The sequence below is a fragment of the Pristis pectinata genome, chromosome 2, assembly GCF_009764475.1.
Source record: "Pristis pectinata isolate sPriPec2 chromosome 2, sPriPec2.1.pri, whole genome shotgun sequence".
Lineage (NCBI taxonomy): Eukaryota > Metazoa > Chordata > Chondrichthyes > Rhinopristiformes > Pristidae > Pristis > Pristis pectinata.
Window position 1 is genome coordinate 61,864,041 of NC_067406.1, and position 16,283 is coordinate 61,880,323.

General features: G+C 38.5%; 1 protein-coding gene across 3 annotated transcripts in view; it reads right to left on the minus strand.

Moving 5' to 3' along the window:
* LOC127584560 (mast/stem cell growth factor receptor Kit-like) overlaps positions 1-16,283 on the minus strand; it is a 66,339-nt gene that overhangs the window by 15,269 nt on the left and 34,787 nt on the right. For all 3 annotated transcript variants that reach the window (XM_052041336.1, XM_052041351.1, XM_052041343.1), the window contains exons 5-14: positions 15,701-15,863; positions 12,833-13,019; positions 11,803-11,918; positions 10,260-10,374; positions 6,171-6,358; positions 5,439-5,545; positions 5,216-5,342; positions 4,138-4,242; positions 3,944-4,054; positions 1,069-1,222 (exon numbers count right to left, since the gene is read on the minus strand). In XM_052041336.1, coding sequence (XP_051897296.1) covers positions 1,069-1,222; positions 3,944-4,054; positions 4,138-4,242; positions 5,216-5,342; positions 5,439-5,545; positions 6,171-6,358; positions 10,260-10,374; positions 11,803-11,918; positions 12,833-13,019; positions 15,701-15,863 — 1,373 coding nt within the window. The remainder of the gene's footprint in view (positions 1-1,068; positions 1,223-3,943; positions 4,055-4,137; positions 4,243-5,215; positions 5,343-5,438; positions 5,546-6,170; positions 6,359-10,259; positions 10,375-11,802; positions 11,919-12,832; positions 13,020-15,700; positions 15,864-16,283) is intronic.

A 16,283-nucleotide genomic window follows, 5' to 3' on the forward strand; every position in this document is an offset into this window, starting at 1 on the left:
AGAAAGTTCACCAGCGCCTCTACTTCCTCAGGAGGCTACAGAAATTTGGTTTGTTCCCTTTGACTCTCACCAACTTTTACCAATACACCATAGAAAGCATCCTATCTGGATGTATCATGGCTTGGTACGGCAACTGCTCTGCCCAGGACCGCAAGAAACTGCAGAGTTGTGAACACAGCCCAGCGCATCACAGACACCAGCCTCCCCTCCTTGGACTCTGTCTTTACCTTTCGTTGTCTTGGCGAAGCAGCCAGCATAATCAAAGACCCGACCCACCCAGGACATTCTCTCTTCTCTCCTCTTCCATCGGGTAGAAGATACAGGAGCCTAAGGGCATGTACCACCAGACTTAAGGACAGCTTCTACCCCACTGTGATAAGACTATTGAACAGTTCCCTTATACAATGAGATGGACTATGACTTCACAATCTACCTTGTTGTGAACTTGCACCACATTGTACTGCACTTTCTCTGTAGCTGTGACACTTTACTCTGTACTGTTATTGTATTTACCTGTACTACCTCAATGCACTCTGTACTAACTCAATGTAACTGCACTGTGTAATGAATTGACTTGTACGATCGGTATGCAAGACAAGTTTTTCACTGTACCTCGGTACAAGTGACAATAATAAACCAATACCAAGTTTACTTAGTGTCCTATACAAATAATTCTATTTGCCACATCAACTGTTACGCTGAGTTCCTGCTACTGATTGATCCCCAAAAAGTTATATCAGTATATGGAGATTCAAGTACCTAGAAATTCAGATGTAGCTAATAGCACAACATGTGGTATATAGTGACATCAGCACATTATACCCTGCCTCTGAAATTCAGTCCGTTTAAATCATCAGAATGAATTTGAGGTGCTGAGTATGAAATATTGATGAGCATGTGAAAAGGCAAAAGATTTATTTTACATTTTGATGCAGGACCGGTTGAAAACTTGAAAAAAAGCACAGATCTTATGATCAACAAACTTGATTATAAAGGTGCTTTTTAACATCAGCATCTACAAATAAAACTTCATTTGCTAATAAAAATTCATTCCATTGGTTTTCTTACTTGTCTGGATCCCTCAGATTCGGAATATTCTTATATTGTGTCTTCTGCAGATCCTGTTCTTTAGTTTCTGGCCAAATAAATGAGTCTCGTTTCCTTCTCAGAAAGTTTAGAAGGTCACCAAAACAACAGTATTCAGTGATTACCAGAACTGGACCTGAAACACAGTCAATTCATTAAAATTCACAGACATTTTCAAGATCAGCTGACATTCTTGGAATTTGTGTAACACTTTTTCATCAAAATCAAGGTCTATAGTAATGGTTTATCTGTTCTGAAAATGAGTCATGGATTTAAAAGGAAATTCAGCACAGAAACAGGTCCTTTGGTCTACCAAATCTGTGCTCATCAACCACCCATTAACACTTTCATTCAAGGGATGTGGCCTTCGCAGGCTGAGCCATTGTTTAATTGCCCATCCCTAATTGCCCTTGAGGAGTTGGTCAGCTGCCTTCTTGAACTGCTGCAATCCTTGTGTGAGCATACCCACATGCTGTTTGGGAGGGAGTACCAGGTTTTGATGCAAGGACAGTGAAGGAACATTCATGTATTTCCAATCAGGATCATGTGTGGCTTGGAAGGCAAATTCCAAGTGGTGTTTTTGCTGCCCTTGTCCTTCTAGCAGATGGAGGTCATGGGCTTGGAAGGTGCTGTTTAAGGAATCTTAGTGGTGTTGCTGCAGTGCACCCTGTAGATGCTGCTTTTGGAACATCAGATAACCTGGACTATTGAGCACCAAGATTTGTCCAACTCAGTTTGTTCATTAATGCTTGGATTTAAAAGGAGAAGCAATGGCTACAAGTAATACTTCAGAGATATCCATGATTGCTGTTATTCAGCAAGAATTGATTGTTCCCATTGCCATCATTAGAAACAGTGGCTGACCACTTCCAATGACTGATTCAGTCAAGGCACACCAGGCCTTGGGCACTTTTGCCACAGTTGAAAGTGTGCCACCTAGGACAGAGACCAGGTTCAGGATGCAGGGGTACAACAGGCCAAGACTGAGAGCCCAGGGAGGAGGGTGGTGAACCAAGGATCAGGGGTGTGGTTTGTGTATGTGGCCAAAATGCTTAAGGGTAGGCACTTGGCAGATGATCATGCACAGGGCCCAGGATAGCAAGGACCATTGGGGATTGAAAGGTCAGGTATCAGGTCTGGCTGAGGAAACCGCAACCTTCAGGAGAATCAGAGGTTCAGGGAGTAGGTGCCTGAACTTATGGAGAGAGTGAGATAAGGGGTGGGGGGAATCCTGAGGGATGGTGCTGAATGGGTAGAAGTTCTGCAAGATTCCAAATGGAGCATGGTGTCATTTAATACAAAAATAAACTGCTGGAAAAACTCAGCAGGTTGTGCAGCATCTGTGGAAGCAAAGAGACATCTGACATTTCTGGTCAAGACCATACATCAGGACTGGCAGTGTTGAGGGAAGGTAGTACATGTATAGAAGTGAGAGGGAGGAGTGAGAGAGAGGCTGATAAGTGGAACCAAATTGGGGTGGGGTGGGGCGGGGGGGGGTGGGAGGGTGAGGGAAGAATGATGGTCAGATGGATCCAGGTGGGGAAGGGGATGGTTCTTTTGGCAGTTTATTTTTTGCTTCAGATTCCAACATCTGCAGTCACTCACGTCTCCATGGTATTATTAACATATGGCTGACTTGCAAGTACCCAACAATGGTTTCTCCCAGGCAACACAGTCTAGTTTCCCTTGCAATGTTCCATAAAGAATTTTCCATGAAGAGTGACATCATCCTGAAAAATCACATCAGACATGCAGGGATGAACCATTCCAGGAAGAGCCCATCGAAAATAACTGGGAACTATTTTTCTTCCTGAAGCTTGGCACATGGGCATTTGACCACTGAGAAATTGGAGCATCATTGTTGTAAGGGGTAGGAAGGGATCAGGAATAAAACTGGCATTATGTTTTTGAAGGAGATCGGGACCAAAGTCCTTCAAGCACTCAACATTCTGCTTCCAAAGCCCTGCAGAATCATACAACATCCATTTGAAATTATTCAGCAAAATCGAGCTGGTGTGCGACCTTCCTTCTCCTAAGCATTTGTTCAGCTGCGTGAAGCTTCAGAAAGGGGAGTAGCTGGTGTGTGGAGCTTCATGTTTGCAGTCCTGGCATCAAACCAGCACTACAGACTGATCTGCCTACTCTGGATAATTGCAGTGACAAACTTGGCGCATGCATTAACACACTTACTAAAATGATGCCCGGTAGCATACACAGTGTGGATGTATGGCCTGGCAAAGCTGAATTTTGCATTCCTACATTTTTGAGTGAAATAGGCACATTTTACTCTTTATGGGTATTCTTAATTTTCAAGATTCAGAATGCTAATATTTTGTTAGGCATCAAAGAACATGGAGCAGAATTCCTGAAATAACTTGCACTTATATAGTGCCTCCCACAACCTCAAGACATCCTAAAGTGCTTTATAGCCAATTCAGATATTTTTTGAAAAATGGGCAGTGTAGCACCTCAGGAAATATGGCAGACAATGAAGCAGTGCACACTTTCACAAACACCATCATTCTGGACAGTCATTTTATGTTTGAGATAAATACTGATCAGGGAAATCTTCTTGGTCTTCTCGAATAGTACCATGGAATCTTTTCTTTCCAACGGAATGGACAATGAACTTAATGCCTCTTGTAAAAGACAGCACTTCCAATGGTGCAGTACTTCCTAGGCACTGCACTGAAATGTCAACTAAGATTACAAGTGCAAGTCTTGAAGTGGAACCTGAATCTGCAACCTCCTAAGTGGTTACAACAGTGCCACCACTGACTATATCTCTACCTTGAAAGGTAACTGCACTCAGTTAAAATGTGTAAGTAAGGCTCAGACTCAAGTTATATGAACTGACCTCCCACAGTGCATGCTCCCAGCAGGTTGACAATGTTGATATGCTGCCCCAGATGACTCAATACTTTCAGTTCCGACATCAGAGCTTCCTTCTCTGTGGAGTGCGCACTTGCTGCAAAGCCAGATTTACAGTTGTCAGTTCACATCATAGTCCATCAATCTACAATACACAGAACATTTAACATGTATACTTACGTTTAAGCATCTTTACTGCAACAGTCATAATGGAGTCAGCTTTAGTCAATCCATAAGCTGCAGCCTCCACAACCTTCCCAAAGGCTCCAGCACCAAGTGTTTTACCTTAGAATAAGTAACATTCACTTCATAACTGAATTAACAGCATGTGCATTAACCAAAATTGTATAAAAACATAAAGTGCATTGTTTCAGTTGCAAAACATTATTCTTATTAATAGGATAAGGGGATATTATGGCAATGAAGTATTCAAATTATCAAATAGATAATAAACATCAAAAATATATTAATATATAAGGAATTGCCTATTCGGTCTCATTTCCAAGAAATTTGACTGAGCTACATTAGAGATGAACTGAGCAATGCAAAGCTGCACTCGAGCACCCAATAGATATTTTCTTTATTTGGAAGGATAATCACTCTTGTGATTATCCTACTACCAGTCTCCTACCAGCTCTCTTGATAATGTATCTTCTACCTGTTCCATCCTGACCTATTATCCTGTGGTCACTGCTTTTGTATGTTCATTCTATACATCTCATGTGAATTCTGTCCTGATAATTGCCCACATTGCCCTGGTAATTCCCACCACCCCTCCTGGCCATTTATCTCCTCTCACTCTACATCGACAGCCCATCCATCCATGCTGTTCCGACGTGACCCGGGCTTCCACCTCTACCCACCCACCCCACTTCCCATCACTCAGTTTGTGCTGATAATTCTCTCCACATCTTACTACTTAAAGATTTTAACCACACTCTCCTGCTGCTCTGCCTTGTTACCTTGTACACTGTTTCCTCGTAACCCTTTCTATGCACACTATGTTGATAACACCTTTTCCATACTCAAACCTGATTACCCATTCCCTACACTCAGTCCTAATGATTGTCTTATTTAAATCAGTTTAAAGATTTGATAATTCACTCAGAATGTTTTGACTGAATTTGAAAGCGGTAGTATAACTGATAGTTTTATTTCCCATATTTTAACTTTTTCATTAAGATGAATTTGTTGCGAAGACAGTTCAAGTTAGCTATACTCATTACATTTCAAATGGACCAAACAAAATATTACCAACCAAAACGCAGCTTATCTCTGGGGAATTCCCACTTATCATCATAAGGTAACTGTGTCGGGTCGATGTACGTGTAGTTATTTCCATGTATTCCTTCAACTACCTTCCACTGTATCTGGTACCTGGGTTTCTAAAAAACAAATAATCACAGTTTTGATAATACTCATTTTATAATACAAAGCAACTAAGTGAGTAAAAAAAAGTCTTAAACATTACTGCACTGTACCTGTTGATATTTGTAAAACAGAATTACTAAAATTACACACAGTATGCCTGCTGCTGCAGCAAACAGGGATAAGAGTGGAGTAAAGAGTTGATGAGTCTTTGTTATTTCTGTAAGAAGAAACAAAATAATGTTATTTGTTATGAACATGGGTAGACATGCTGTTTCCAAAATACCTACAGGCAAAGTTATTTGACTGTAAAGCTGCCGAAAGTCCATCTCAACTTTTGAGTTGGAATCCAGGATTAAACTATTGGATAGACTGAACACTCCAGCTGCCTACAGACCCAATGATGTCAACAGCAGGACTCATTGAATTAAAAGGGTGGGCTGCCGGTATTAATCATGGTGCTCATGGGAGACGGCTAGGATGGGAAAAATCCAGCAGGCTGTGCTGCTGATGTGGGGCTCCAACAATACTCCAAAGGGAAGGGCTAAAGTATAGGAAGTACACACAGCAACAGACTGAAGAGCCAGGGTGATGCAAGGCAGTAAATTGTTCAGGCCGTTTCTGGATATTTGCCAAATTGCATTATGTTAAATTAATACACAGAAAGATTTTATCCATCTTGTTGCTAATATCATACAGTCTAATTTCAACAAGGAATCTCCGAAGCATGCTACATAGCAACTTGGTAACCTTTCATTAACCTTTAACCCATACTTGGTATTTTGATATTAAAGCATTTAGTTTGGTTATCGTGGTTGGATTTGTACATGCAGTTAGAATTTTACCTCCTTTTATCTGATAGGTTACTTGATCCTTGCCAACACTGTTGTATGCCAGACACTCTACAGTAATGTTATTCTTCAGTTCATTGGTGTTAAGAATGCTTTCCACTTCAACCCTTCCAAAACGGGGCTGACCTATTATCCTGTTTGTCCAGTGTCTTTCTGCTGGTGCTGTGGCTGCCTCTGAGCACCTGAAATCAAATAACCAAACACAACAGGATAAAAAGTACTATCATCTGGTTTTAGTACATTAATAGTCATAAGAGAGGAGAATTTGCATCATTTTACAATCTTCTCACTCCATCTTATAATTTGAAGTTAAGATCAGTGGAAGGACAGAGTAATGGTGACTTTTTGTGTTGCTTCTGCAGGGATTCTATTGATCTCCTACTGAAGAACTGACACTGGAAGAATTCAAGCAGCAATCAAAATAAAACCCACCATCTGACACAAGTGCTACAAAGATGTGTTCAGGTGCATTCATAGCTACCCAGCTGGAGACCAAAGTTGAGGGCAATTCAAACAAAAACCTAAAATATGATTTGTTCAACTTCATGTATGATTGGCATATACTTTCCCATTTAACTGCCAGAAATCCCAAAGCACAACTATTGGGTTGATGTTTGCGATTGTGGACGATTGAGATCACTGAGTCCAGAATGTTCAATGTAGATAGGTTAGACCAGTTAAATTGCCAAACTGGTGAAACTATGATAACTGCTGGATAGAGACTGGGTCATTTATTATTTTGCTTTCCAAGAAAAAGAGGAAGATATTTACCAAAAATATTCATATATTACACCCCATCACTTATTTACTTCTTTCTCTATTGTTCAATAAATTCTCTTAACAATCAAAGCTTTAAGTAAGATTTGATGCTGTGACGCACTGATGAATTTGGAGATGAGAGAAAGATATTGTGGAAGCACAGCAAATGGTTCACTCTTCATTATTTGGATATTTAAGTATCTAAGGAAATGAAGGCATTGTCATGAGGAACAAGCCCAAAAATGTCACAAAAATAATATCCCTAGACAACAACATCTATGTCTCAGAGCCACTTACATGTTTACAATCAAATGTTTATCAGAATAATTAAGCAGATTTTTATCAAGTCGCATATTCAATACTATCTATTGTTCCATGTCAGTTTGTTACCACCAGAAAATAATCAATCAGCTTTCAATTTGTTTATAAATCACCCAATGCAAAATTACAGCAGGAAAATATAATTAATATCCTCTTGCATGTCATTAACATTTGTTATTGGCCTGGATTTTTGAATTACTAGCCCTTGATGCTGCCTTTGAAAAAGGAAGACCACGAAGATCTAGTAATTTAGCTGACATGGTCTTCACATTTACCAAAGATAGTTCTTGTCGGGCATCAGTTGTAGGGCATCCCAGACATCCAATAATATTAATAGCACCAGTTGGCTGAGTAACCAGTCAGATTGAAGTATTATCACAGACAGCAAACCTGGAAGTAAAATGCCAATTTTTAGCTAAACTTTTTACGTAGTGTGAAATAAAGACTACGACTATGACTAACTCATGAAGTCAGGGTAGAAAATGAAAGGAACTTTTAAAAAAGAATTGCAATGTAGTTCTATAAAATAATATTTTGTTGGGTCATAGGACATTGAACATAGAACAGTACAGCACAGGAAAAGGCTTTTCAGCTCATGATGTCTGTGCCGACCATTATGTCAATCTAAATTGCACAACTGCCTGCACATGATCTCCACCCCACCTTTCCCTGCATTCTCATCTGCCTGTCTAAATGCCTCTCAAACATTGCTAACGTATCTGCTTCCACCAGCATATTCCAGGCACCTACCACTGCAAAAATACTTGCCTTGTAAATGTCCTTTAAATTTCCCCCCTCTCACCTTAAACCTATGCCCTCCAGTATTTGATATTTCCACCCTGGGAAAAAACGCTCTGACTACCTACCCTATTGACGCCTCTCATAATTTTTGTAATCTTTTATCAGGTCACCCATCAACTTCTGACACTCCAGAGAAAAAAAATCCAAGTTTGTCTAACCTATCCTTATAGCTAATTCTGTTTAATCCAGGCAATATTCTAGTGAACCTCTTCTGCACCCTCTCCAGAGGCTTCACATCCTTTCTGGTGTGGAGATCAGAACAGCACACAGTATTCAAAGTGTGACCTGAACAAAACTTTATACAGCTGCATCATAACTTACTGACTTTTATACTCAGTGTGCCACAACTGATTAAGGCAAGTATGCCATACACCTTCGTTATCACCCTATCTACTTGTGCTGCCATTTTCAAGGAGCTATGAGCTTGCACCACAAGATGCCTGTGGTCCTGCCATTTTCTGTATATTTTCCACTCACATTTGACCTCTCAAAGTGCAACACCTCACACTGTCTGAACTAAACTCCATCTGCCATTTCTCTGCCCATATTTCCAACTGGTTTATATCCTGCTGTATACTTCAACAACTTCCCTCACTACCCACAATTCCGACAATTTTTTGATCATCTGCAAACTTACTAATCAGTCCATCTACATTTTTGTCTGCATATAACACAAACAACAGAGCCCAGCACTGATCCTTTTGGAGCTCCACAGGTCATGGATCTCCAGTCAGAATAATGCCCCTCCACTACAACCCTCTGTCTCCTATGGCCAAGACAATTTTGAATCCAATCTACCAAGTCTCCATGGATCCCATGTGCCTTAATCTTTTGGAACAGCCTATCATGAGGGATGTTGTTGAATGCTTGTATACAGTCCATGTATACAGTATCCACTGTCCTACCTCAATCATTTTTGTCAATTCCTCAAAAAACTCAATTGAGTTTGTAAGAGTTTGCTGTCCCCCACACAAAACCATGCTGACTATCCCTAATAATTCTATCTTTTTCCAGATGGGTGTTGATCTTATCCCGAAGAATCTTCCCCAATAACTTCCCTACCACTGATGTCTCACTGGCCTAATTTCCTGTTTTGTACCCATTCCCCTTCTTAAAAAAAAAGGAACAACACTGGCTATTCTCCAGTCCTATGGAAACGCACCTGTAGCTAAAGAGAATACAAAAATCCTCTGTCAAAGCCCCAGCAATCTCTTCTCATGCCTCTCTCAACAACCTCGATAGATCTCATCAGGGCCTGGGGACTTATCCACCTTAATATTCTTCAAGGGACCCAACAATTCCTCCTTCTTAATATCACCATGCCCTAGAATAACATCATAGCCCTCCCCGATCTCACTATCTTCCATGTTCTTCTCATTTAGTACCTCACGCACTTCCTCTGGCTCTAGGCAAAAATTCCCTCCTTTGTCCTTGGGTGGTCTTACCCTCTCCCTGGATACCCTCTTGTTTTTATATGTATGTATAAAATGCCTTGGGATTTTCCCTAATCCTGTTTACCAAGGACATTTCATGTCCCCTTTTTGCCCTCCGGATTCCCTGTTTAAGTTCTTTCCTGCTATTCCTCAAGGGCTCTGTCCAATTTCAGCTTCACTTTGTATATGTTTCCTCTTTCTACTTAACTACCCAAAAGGCTACTTAGCAATAATTACAATTAAAACTTCACAACTTAAGCAATAAAGAACATTTTCAGAACTTTTTACAGTACATAAATATCTTAAACTCTCACCAGATCACTGAATATTTCTGCAGGTTATGCTGGAAGTTGGAGAAGCAGGAAATCACTGACAGTAACTACTAGACTCCTGTATATAAGTGTTACATACTTTGAAACTTGGTATCAGTTTTACAGTATAATGGCAGAAAACTCTCAGAGTTCCACCATCACTTCAATCACAACATCCAGGTGATTATGATTTAAAATTTATGCTTCTCAGTTCTAAAACTTTAATTTATTTTGTTTGATTCTGTTCTTCCTGATTATCCAATTTAGATCAGTGCGTAAATCTCTAGAGTTATAACAACACTGAACCTTCTGATAATATTCTTCTGAATAACCTTCTGAATATTCTGATAATAACCACTAACACTTTGGGTATTTTTACTAGAACTTTATTATAAATTCTCATTATAATTTTTAAAAATTCTGACCAAAAAAAGGCAAATCACAGCTCATTTTCTCACCGTTTCTGCTGTCCAGGACAGTGAATCCATTTTATTTTTGGGTCTGGGTATCCCGCAACTACACACCGAATTTTACTTTGCCCATATTCTTCAAGAACAAGAATCTGTGGTTTGCCTGTAATGTAACAAAGGAAAAGCAATCCTCATGTCCTTTACAGCACTTCAAACCTTTCTGAGAGTCCATGTTGCTAAGTACATTCATTTATATTTTATGTTTACTGAAATATTTCATAAATAATCGTAAAGATAGAAATAATAGTATTTATAGAGAATGCTGGAAAATGTCAGCAGGTCAGACATCATCTGTGCAAAGAGAAATAGTTACTATTTCAGGTCTGAGACCCTTCCCCAGAACAGAGCCAAGTTCTAAAGAGGGATCCTAGACATAAACATGTTGCTTTCTACAGATGCTGCCTGACTTGCTGAGACTTTTTTTCAGCATTTTCTGCTTTTATTACAGATTTCCAGCATCTGCAGTTTTATTTTGATTTTCATAGAGGTATCTGCAGTTGAGTTACTAAAAGAATTGCACGAGTCACAAATGTTTCACATGATCAGCTTCATTTTAAGTTCTATAACAATGGGAGTTACAATAATAACATAATATCCATCATCTAATAAAAGGTCACTAAAGGACATGTCACTAAATATTTAGTGCCAGATAGGAATGTATAGCATAAAAGTTTAAAAAGTGATAGTAAACAAGATTCCCAACTTTGAAAAAAATATTTGTAGCTTGCAAGTGGAAGTGGTTGAAGTATTTCAAATGCTCTCTTTGTTATCTTCCAATGCCCAAATGGAATCAGATAATTTCAGAATGGTTTGAAAAGTGACAAGTAAGATCTCCATATTTTCAAATTGGGAAAGAGATGGACCTTCAAATTCAAGACTTTTGACCCTTACCTCAATTGTGAATAAAATGTTCGAGATCAGAGTTAACATAAATTTGTCAGGTAATAAATCCTTAATTAGAACACATCAGATAGTCTAAGAATAACATTGTACAGTAAAGAAAATAATATTTGATGTTTTTCCACAATCAGAATTGCTTCAATCAGCTGAAAAACTTCTGTTTGTCTGCCATATCCATCCAACCTGATCATCAAAACACGTAGGAGAAGCAGGAGACTACCAAAACACATAATCTCTTGAACATATTACAAAGAAATTGTTGAAATGCTCACCAAAGAACTGGAAAAACCATGACTGAAAGTCAACATGTTTAATTAAGTACAATTCAAAATGAGTGGGAAGAACCAAGCTGTTCTAAAAATACAAAGGCATATGAAGCATATCAAGCTGAGACCTGGTGAAAAAATATCTTTGAACTCAACTTCAGTCCTATACAGATTATTATCAAAAGGGGAAATTTGATGTACTAATCCCTATAATCTCTTCCAATATCATTACCTAATTAGATTAAAATTATAGCATATGGCAATAGCAAAATAAATGTTTAGAACTGAAGATTAAATGAACCAATTATCTCCCCCTGTCCAACACATGAATTAGTCCTGTGACATAGGTGAGTTTTGCAACTTACTATTTATGTATACATCAAATGCAACCGATGAGCTGGAATCAGAATTTGAAGCAAAAAATGTATAAGTTCCACCTTCTGTTCCCTTTACTCGGACCAGATGAAGTTCACTCATGTATCTATGAATAAAAGAAATGGTGCTTATAAAACAATGACTTTTAGATCAAAACTTGAAGAAAGCAACAACTTCATATTTATAATGGGCACTACACAAAGTTCTCTCAATAACATCCATGATGGTGGGCTATTAGGCTGGAATTTGTAGTTAGGCTTATCAGCAATCACTGCTTTTCAAAAGTTAATCAAATAGGAACTTCAGGAATCATTCATGGGCAGTGAACTGTAGGAATCAGGAACTTGTTGTATAAGAAACCCCGCCCCTTCAAAAGCTGCCTGACAATGGAATCTTGCCAAGAAATTCACCATTAAAGTACTCGCAACTGCTTGAAATAATGTACTTTCCCCATGGGTAAAAATTGGACATCAAAAAAGTTAACCTTTGTCCATTCAAATGCAAGTTTCCCTTTAATGATGTTGTGATAACAAACCACCCCTCTGCCACCAAAAACTTTCACAAAGTTTCAGGCTCCTACACGTTTTAATTATTTCTAGAAATTATTTAATAGGTGTAAATTGTGCTTCCTTTACATTTTATTTTCTCTCTTCTTTATTTCACATTCTGAACCTGCTTTGACATTGATTAAATAGTGCAGCTGACACATCCTGCTTCAGGCTCTAATATTCATTACTCATGAGGGATTCTTCAAATGGATCATTTAAGGAAAGATTCAGTAGTTGTTTAAAGGGCACTGCACATTATGGATCAAAAGAAATCCCAGTACAGAAGTCTACGGCATCTACAAATTTAACAAACAGTTTGTGCAGCTGACCAAAAAGTCCGGCCCAAAAAGTTTGAATGATAGGGCTGGGAGCACATTAATCATGATCTGGCATAAAGATGAAACAACTATTGTCATGAAATATTCGACATGCATCTTACTTATGTGTTAAATCTAATTTGGGTATGATATACCTGTTCCCATTTTCAGCAGATTTTATGTAGTGGTCTGATGTGTTAAGTAATGTCTCCTTCATGTGAATCCAGTACTGTTGATCAGGAGCAGGGTAAGCATCAAACTCCACTTTTAACACAAGATTTTCTCCAATATCTACATGAAAAGTATTGTTCTCTGGAGTTGAAAATTTTACATATCCTTCAGCTAGTTAAGGAGAAAATAAAGGGAAAAGTTCATGTCAGACCATTTAATAGCAATCTTAAAAGTATCTCCTGAAAATCCTTCTGCAAAAATTGTGGGAAATAAATAAATACTATTTTTAAATTAGGAAAATGCAGAAGAACTGTGCATGTGCATTGTTTTATAGAGTATTAGCTAATGACACTGGAATGAAATTCATTTATTTTCTGTTTCTATTTAATTAGTATGCCTAATGCAACACAAATTGTTGTCAAAAGTTTCCGAGATGGTAAGGAACTCAGGAGTCACATTGAAACATAGTAAACTTTTTTGTTGCACTATTTCTTCAAGCCGAACACGTCCTTCAGCTCACCAAGTCTGTGCCAGCCATCAACTACCCATTTTCACTGATCCTACACTAAACCCACTTTATTCTGCCCATGCTCTCATCAACTCCCCACAGATTCTACCACTCACCTACAGAGTTGGGGCTATTTACAATTAACTTACCAACCTGCATGTCTTTGCACAGTGGAAGGAAACTGGAGCTCATGAAGAAGATCGACAAAGTCACAGGGAGAACATGTAAACTCAACCCAGGCAGAACCAGAGGTCAGGATCGTGGGTGCTGTAAGGTAGCAGCTCTACTAACTGTGCTATTGCCTCCCAAGCCCAGATCTGTGCCTATCTAAGCCTTTGATTCCCCTTGTGATCAGCAGTTTGGGGTAATCAGCCCAGTATTCGGGAATGAGTGAGCTAGTTCAGTCCACCACTGGGAAGGAGTAAAAGGAGATCACCATGGCATTTTGGAGGGGTGGGAGAACAAAGAGGCTGCCATGTTATGGCAGTGTGTTTGGATCAGGTCCAGAATGTAGAAATGGAGTTTGGGAATTGAGTCAGTGACAGAAAAGGTGGGATGGATCACAAAGTTGGATGGGCACAGGTCAGGAGGTTGGGTCGTAGGCTGGAGATATGATGTGAGGTAAGGGAGGGGTTTTGGTTGTCAGAATGGATGTTTTGGTGCAGGAGGAAAGGAGTTGTGCAAGAATTTTACTTACATGCAGGCATTCCAATCTGCTATTATATTTTTAAGACCCTTTTAGCTTAGGAATGCCCAATGCAGGATCCCGCAGGAAAACATGGTCTAAGTATCCTAGGAATGATCCCAAAGGATCATTTAATGTTAAATGACATCATTCTGTGCACCCTGATGTAGAAATCACATGGATTCACATGATTAACTCAGGACAGGAAATACCCGGTGAAGTACCACTGCTATGCAATCAAACTTCAAGACAATTATTTTTGTATCTCTATGTACTGATGAACTCTGATTTCTAGAGACAATTGGACTGATCTGAACTGATCAGGTTTGAAAAACCAGTCTGATTTCCACTGATAACCTTTTAATGTCTTAACAATAGATTCATTTTTAGAGATGTAGTGTACCAGCAGAAAGATAGCAATTATTCCTTCTCTAAATGTCATTGTCAAAATACAGTTTAGGTTTCAATAAGAAACCAATACATGTTGGAAACTGACTTTCCACTGTGAAATCAAAACTGTTTTGGCAAGAGTGACTGTTATCAAAGGTAAGAGGCAACTCCCTATACGTTACTGTGGTCACCATACACAAAGGTGAAAACTGACTGTGATTGTATAATAAATAGTTACTGGTAAATATTTATTATACAATCACATATAATATATTCTGTGCTACATGTAGCAAGTGTTAGCAATTAACACTTGCTACATGCAGCACAGAACAGGGAAGTTAGAATCGCACTGGCTACTGACAAAGGTTTTCCAAAGTCCAGCTGTTTGAAGTGGACTTATCAGGAATTTTGTGATGCAATTCATCTTTGTGTATAGCATTAGCTGTAACATCTCGAGAGTTGACTCTGAGCTTGCCTTAACAGCCACTCCTGCCAAAACTGCATCGGATTTCTAGTGATTTCAAGGCTCTGCTCTCACAGTTAAAATACAATCTTAAGAGTAACTTCTGCTGTATTAAAATAATCTAGATTGTAATATTTAAAAGAAAATGTTATTTAAAAAGTTGGTAAGAAATACAAGCTAAAAATTACTACGATACCTAACATTATACAGACATTTAATGGACTGATATCAATTTTCTCATTCTATTATTTTAAAATTATTATTGAGTCATTTTATGCCTCTGACATATTCCAGAGAGAAGCGTAAACTTTAAATTGTTAAAATTTTAACACATTTAATGCTAAATTTTTGATGTTTACAGCAAGGTACATAGTTGAAGGGAAGATGGAAATGCACATAAAAGGGGAAGAGAGAGAGTTAATGAAGAAAACTGGGAGGAGACTCATGTGAAGTACCAACAAAGGCAGAGACCAGTTGATGTAAATGGCATTTCTCTACAGTGCAATTGGATGATATATTAAATCAACCACATAAGTGTTCAATCTGCATTAACTTTTACAAAACAGAATCTTATTCTGGGTCAAACATACAAGATTAAGTTGTGACTCTGAACTTAGAGATAACAATGGACAAAATAATTTCTCAAATAAGCTTTGGTTGACTTCATACCTAAAATACATGTAAAAAACTGTGTTAATGAGAAAAGCTTAGACCTTAGAATAAGGTCCTTCTATAGATCTTATTTAAAAATGTCCTGGGAATTCAAATGGTATCATCTTCTGTTGAAATATAACAAAGTATTTTACCTACAACCTGTAGGAACACTGTAGCGTTTGACATGCCAAACCGGTTCTTGGCAAAGCAGGTGAAATTTCCAGTGTCATTCACATTCACTGAATCAATGGTCAATCTCTCTGTGGCTTTATAGTGGTTTGGAAAGTTGTTGGACAACTTCATCTTGGTGGTTGCCTGGAAGTAATGTGCAAGAGAAAACAATCTTATTTCATTCTATTAGTTATTTTCTACCTTAGCTTGACTAGGCAAGACAACACAAAGCTTGTACATATTCTCAGCACCACAATTCCTCTTCCGTTCTGCTGAATTTATTTGCCTTAATAGATGTCTTATGTTCATAAATCCAGTAGATCCTCACTGCGATAAATCACAGAATTCCATCTATGGCACCTAACCAAAATTGTTAACAATCTTCAAGCACAAAGCTTTAATCTGAAGATCTAATATAAACCTTTTCCATTACTGGTCATTGTTAGGGATTATTCTGGAAGTACGAAATTATGGACAGTGGATATTAATTAAAATGAGAATGAGTCTTCAGGAAATAAAGCCTGTTCACAATTTAACTTCAACTGATACTTTAAGGCTATTGAA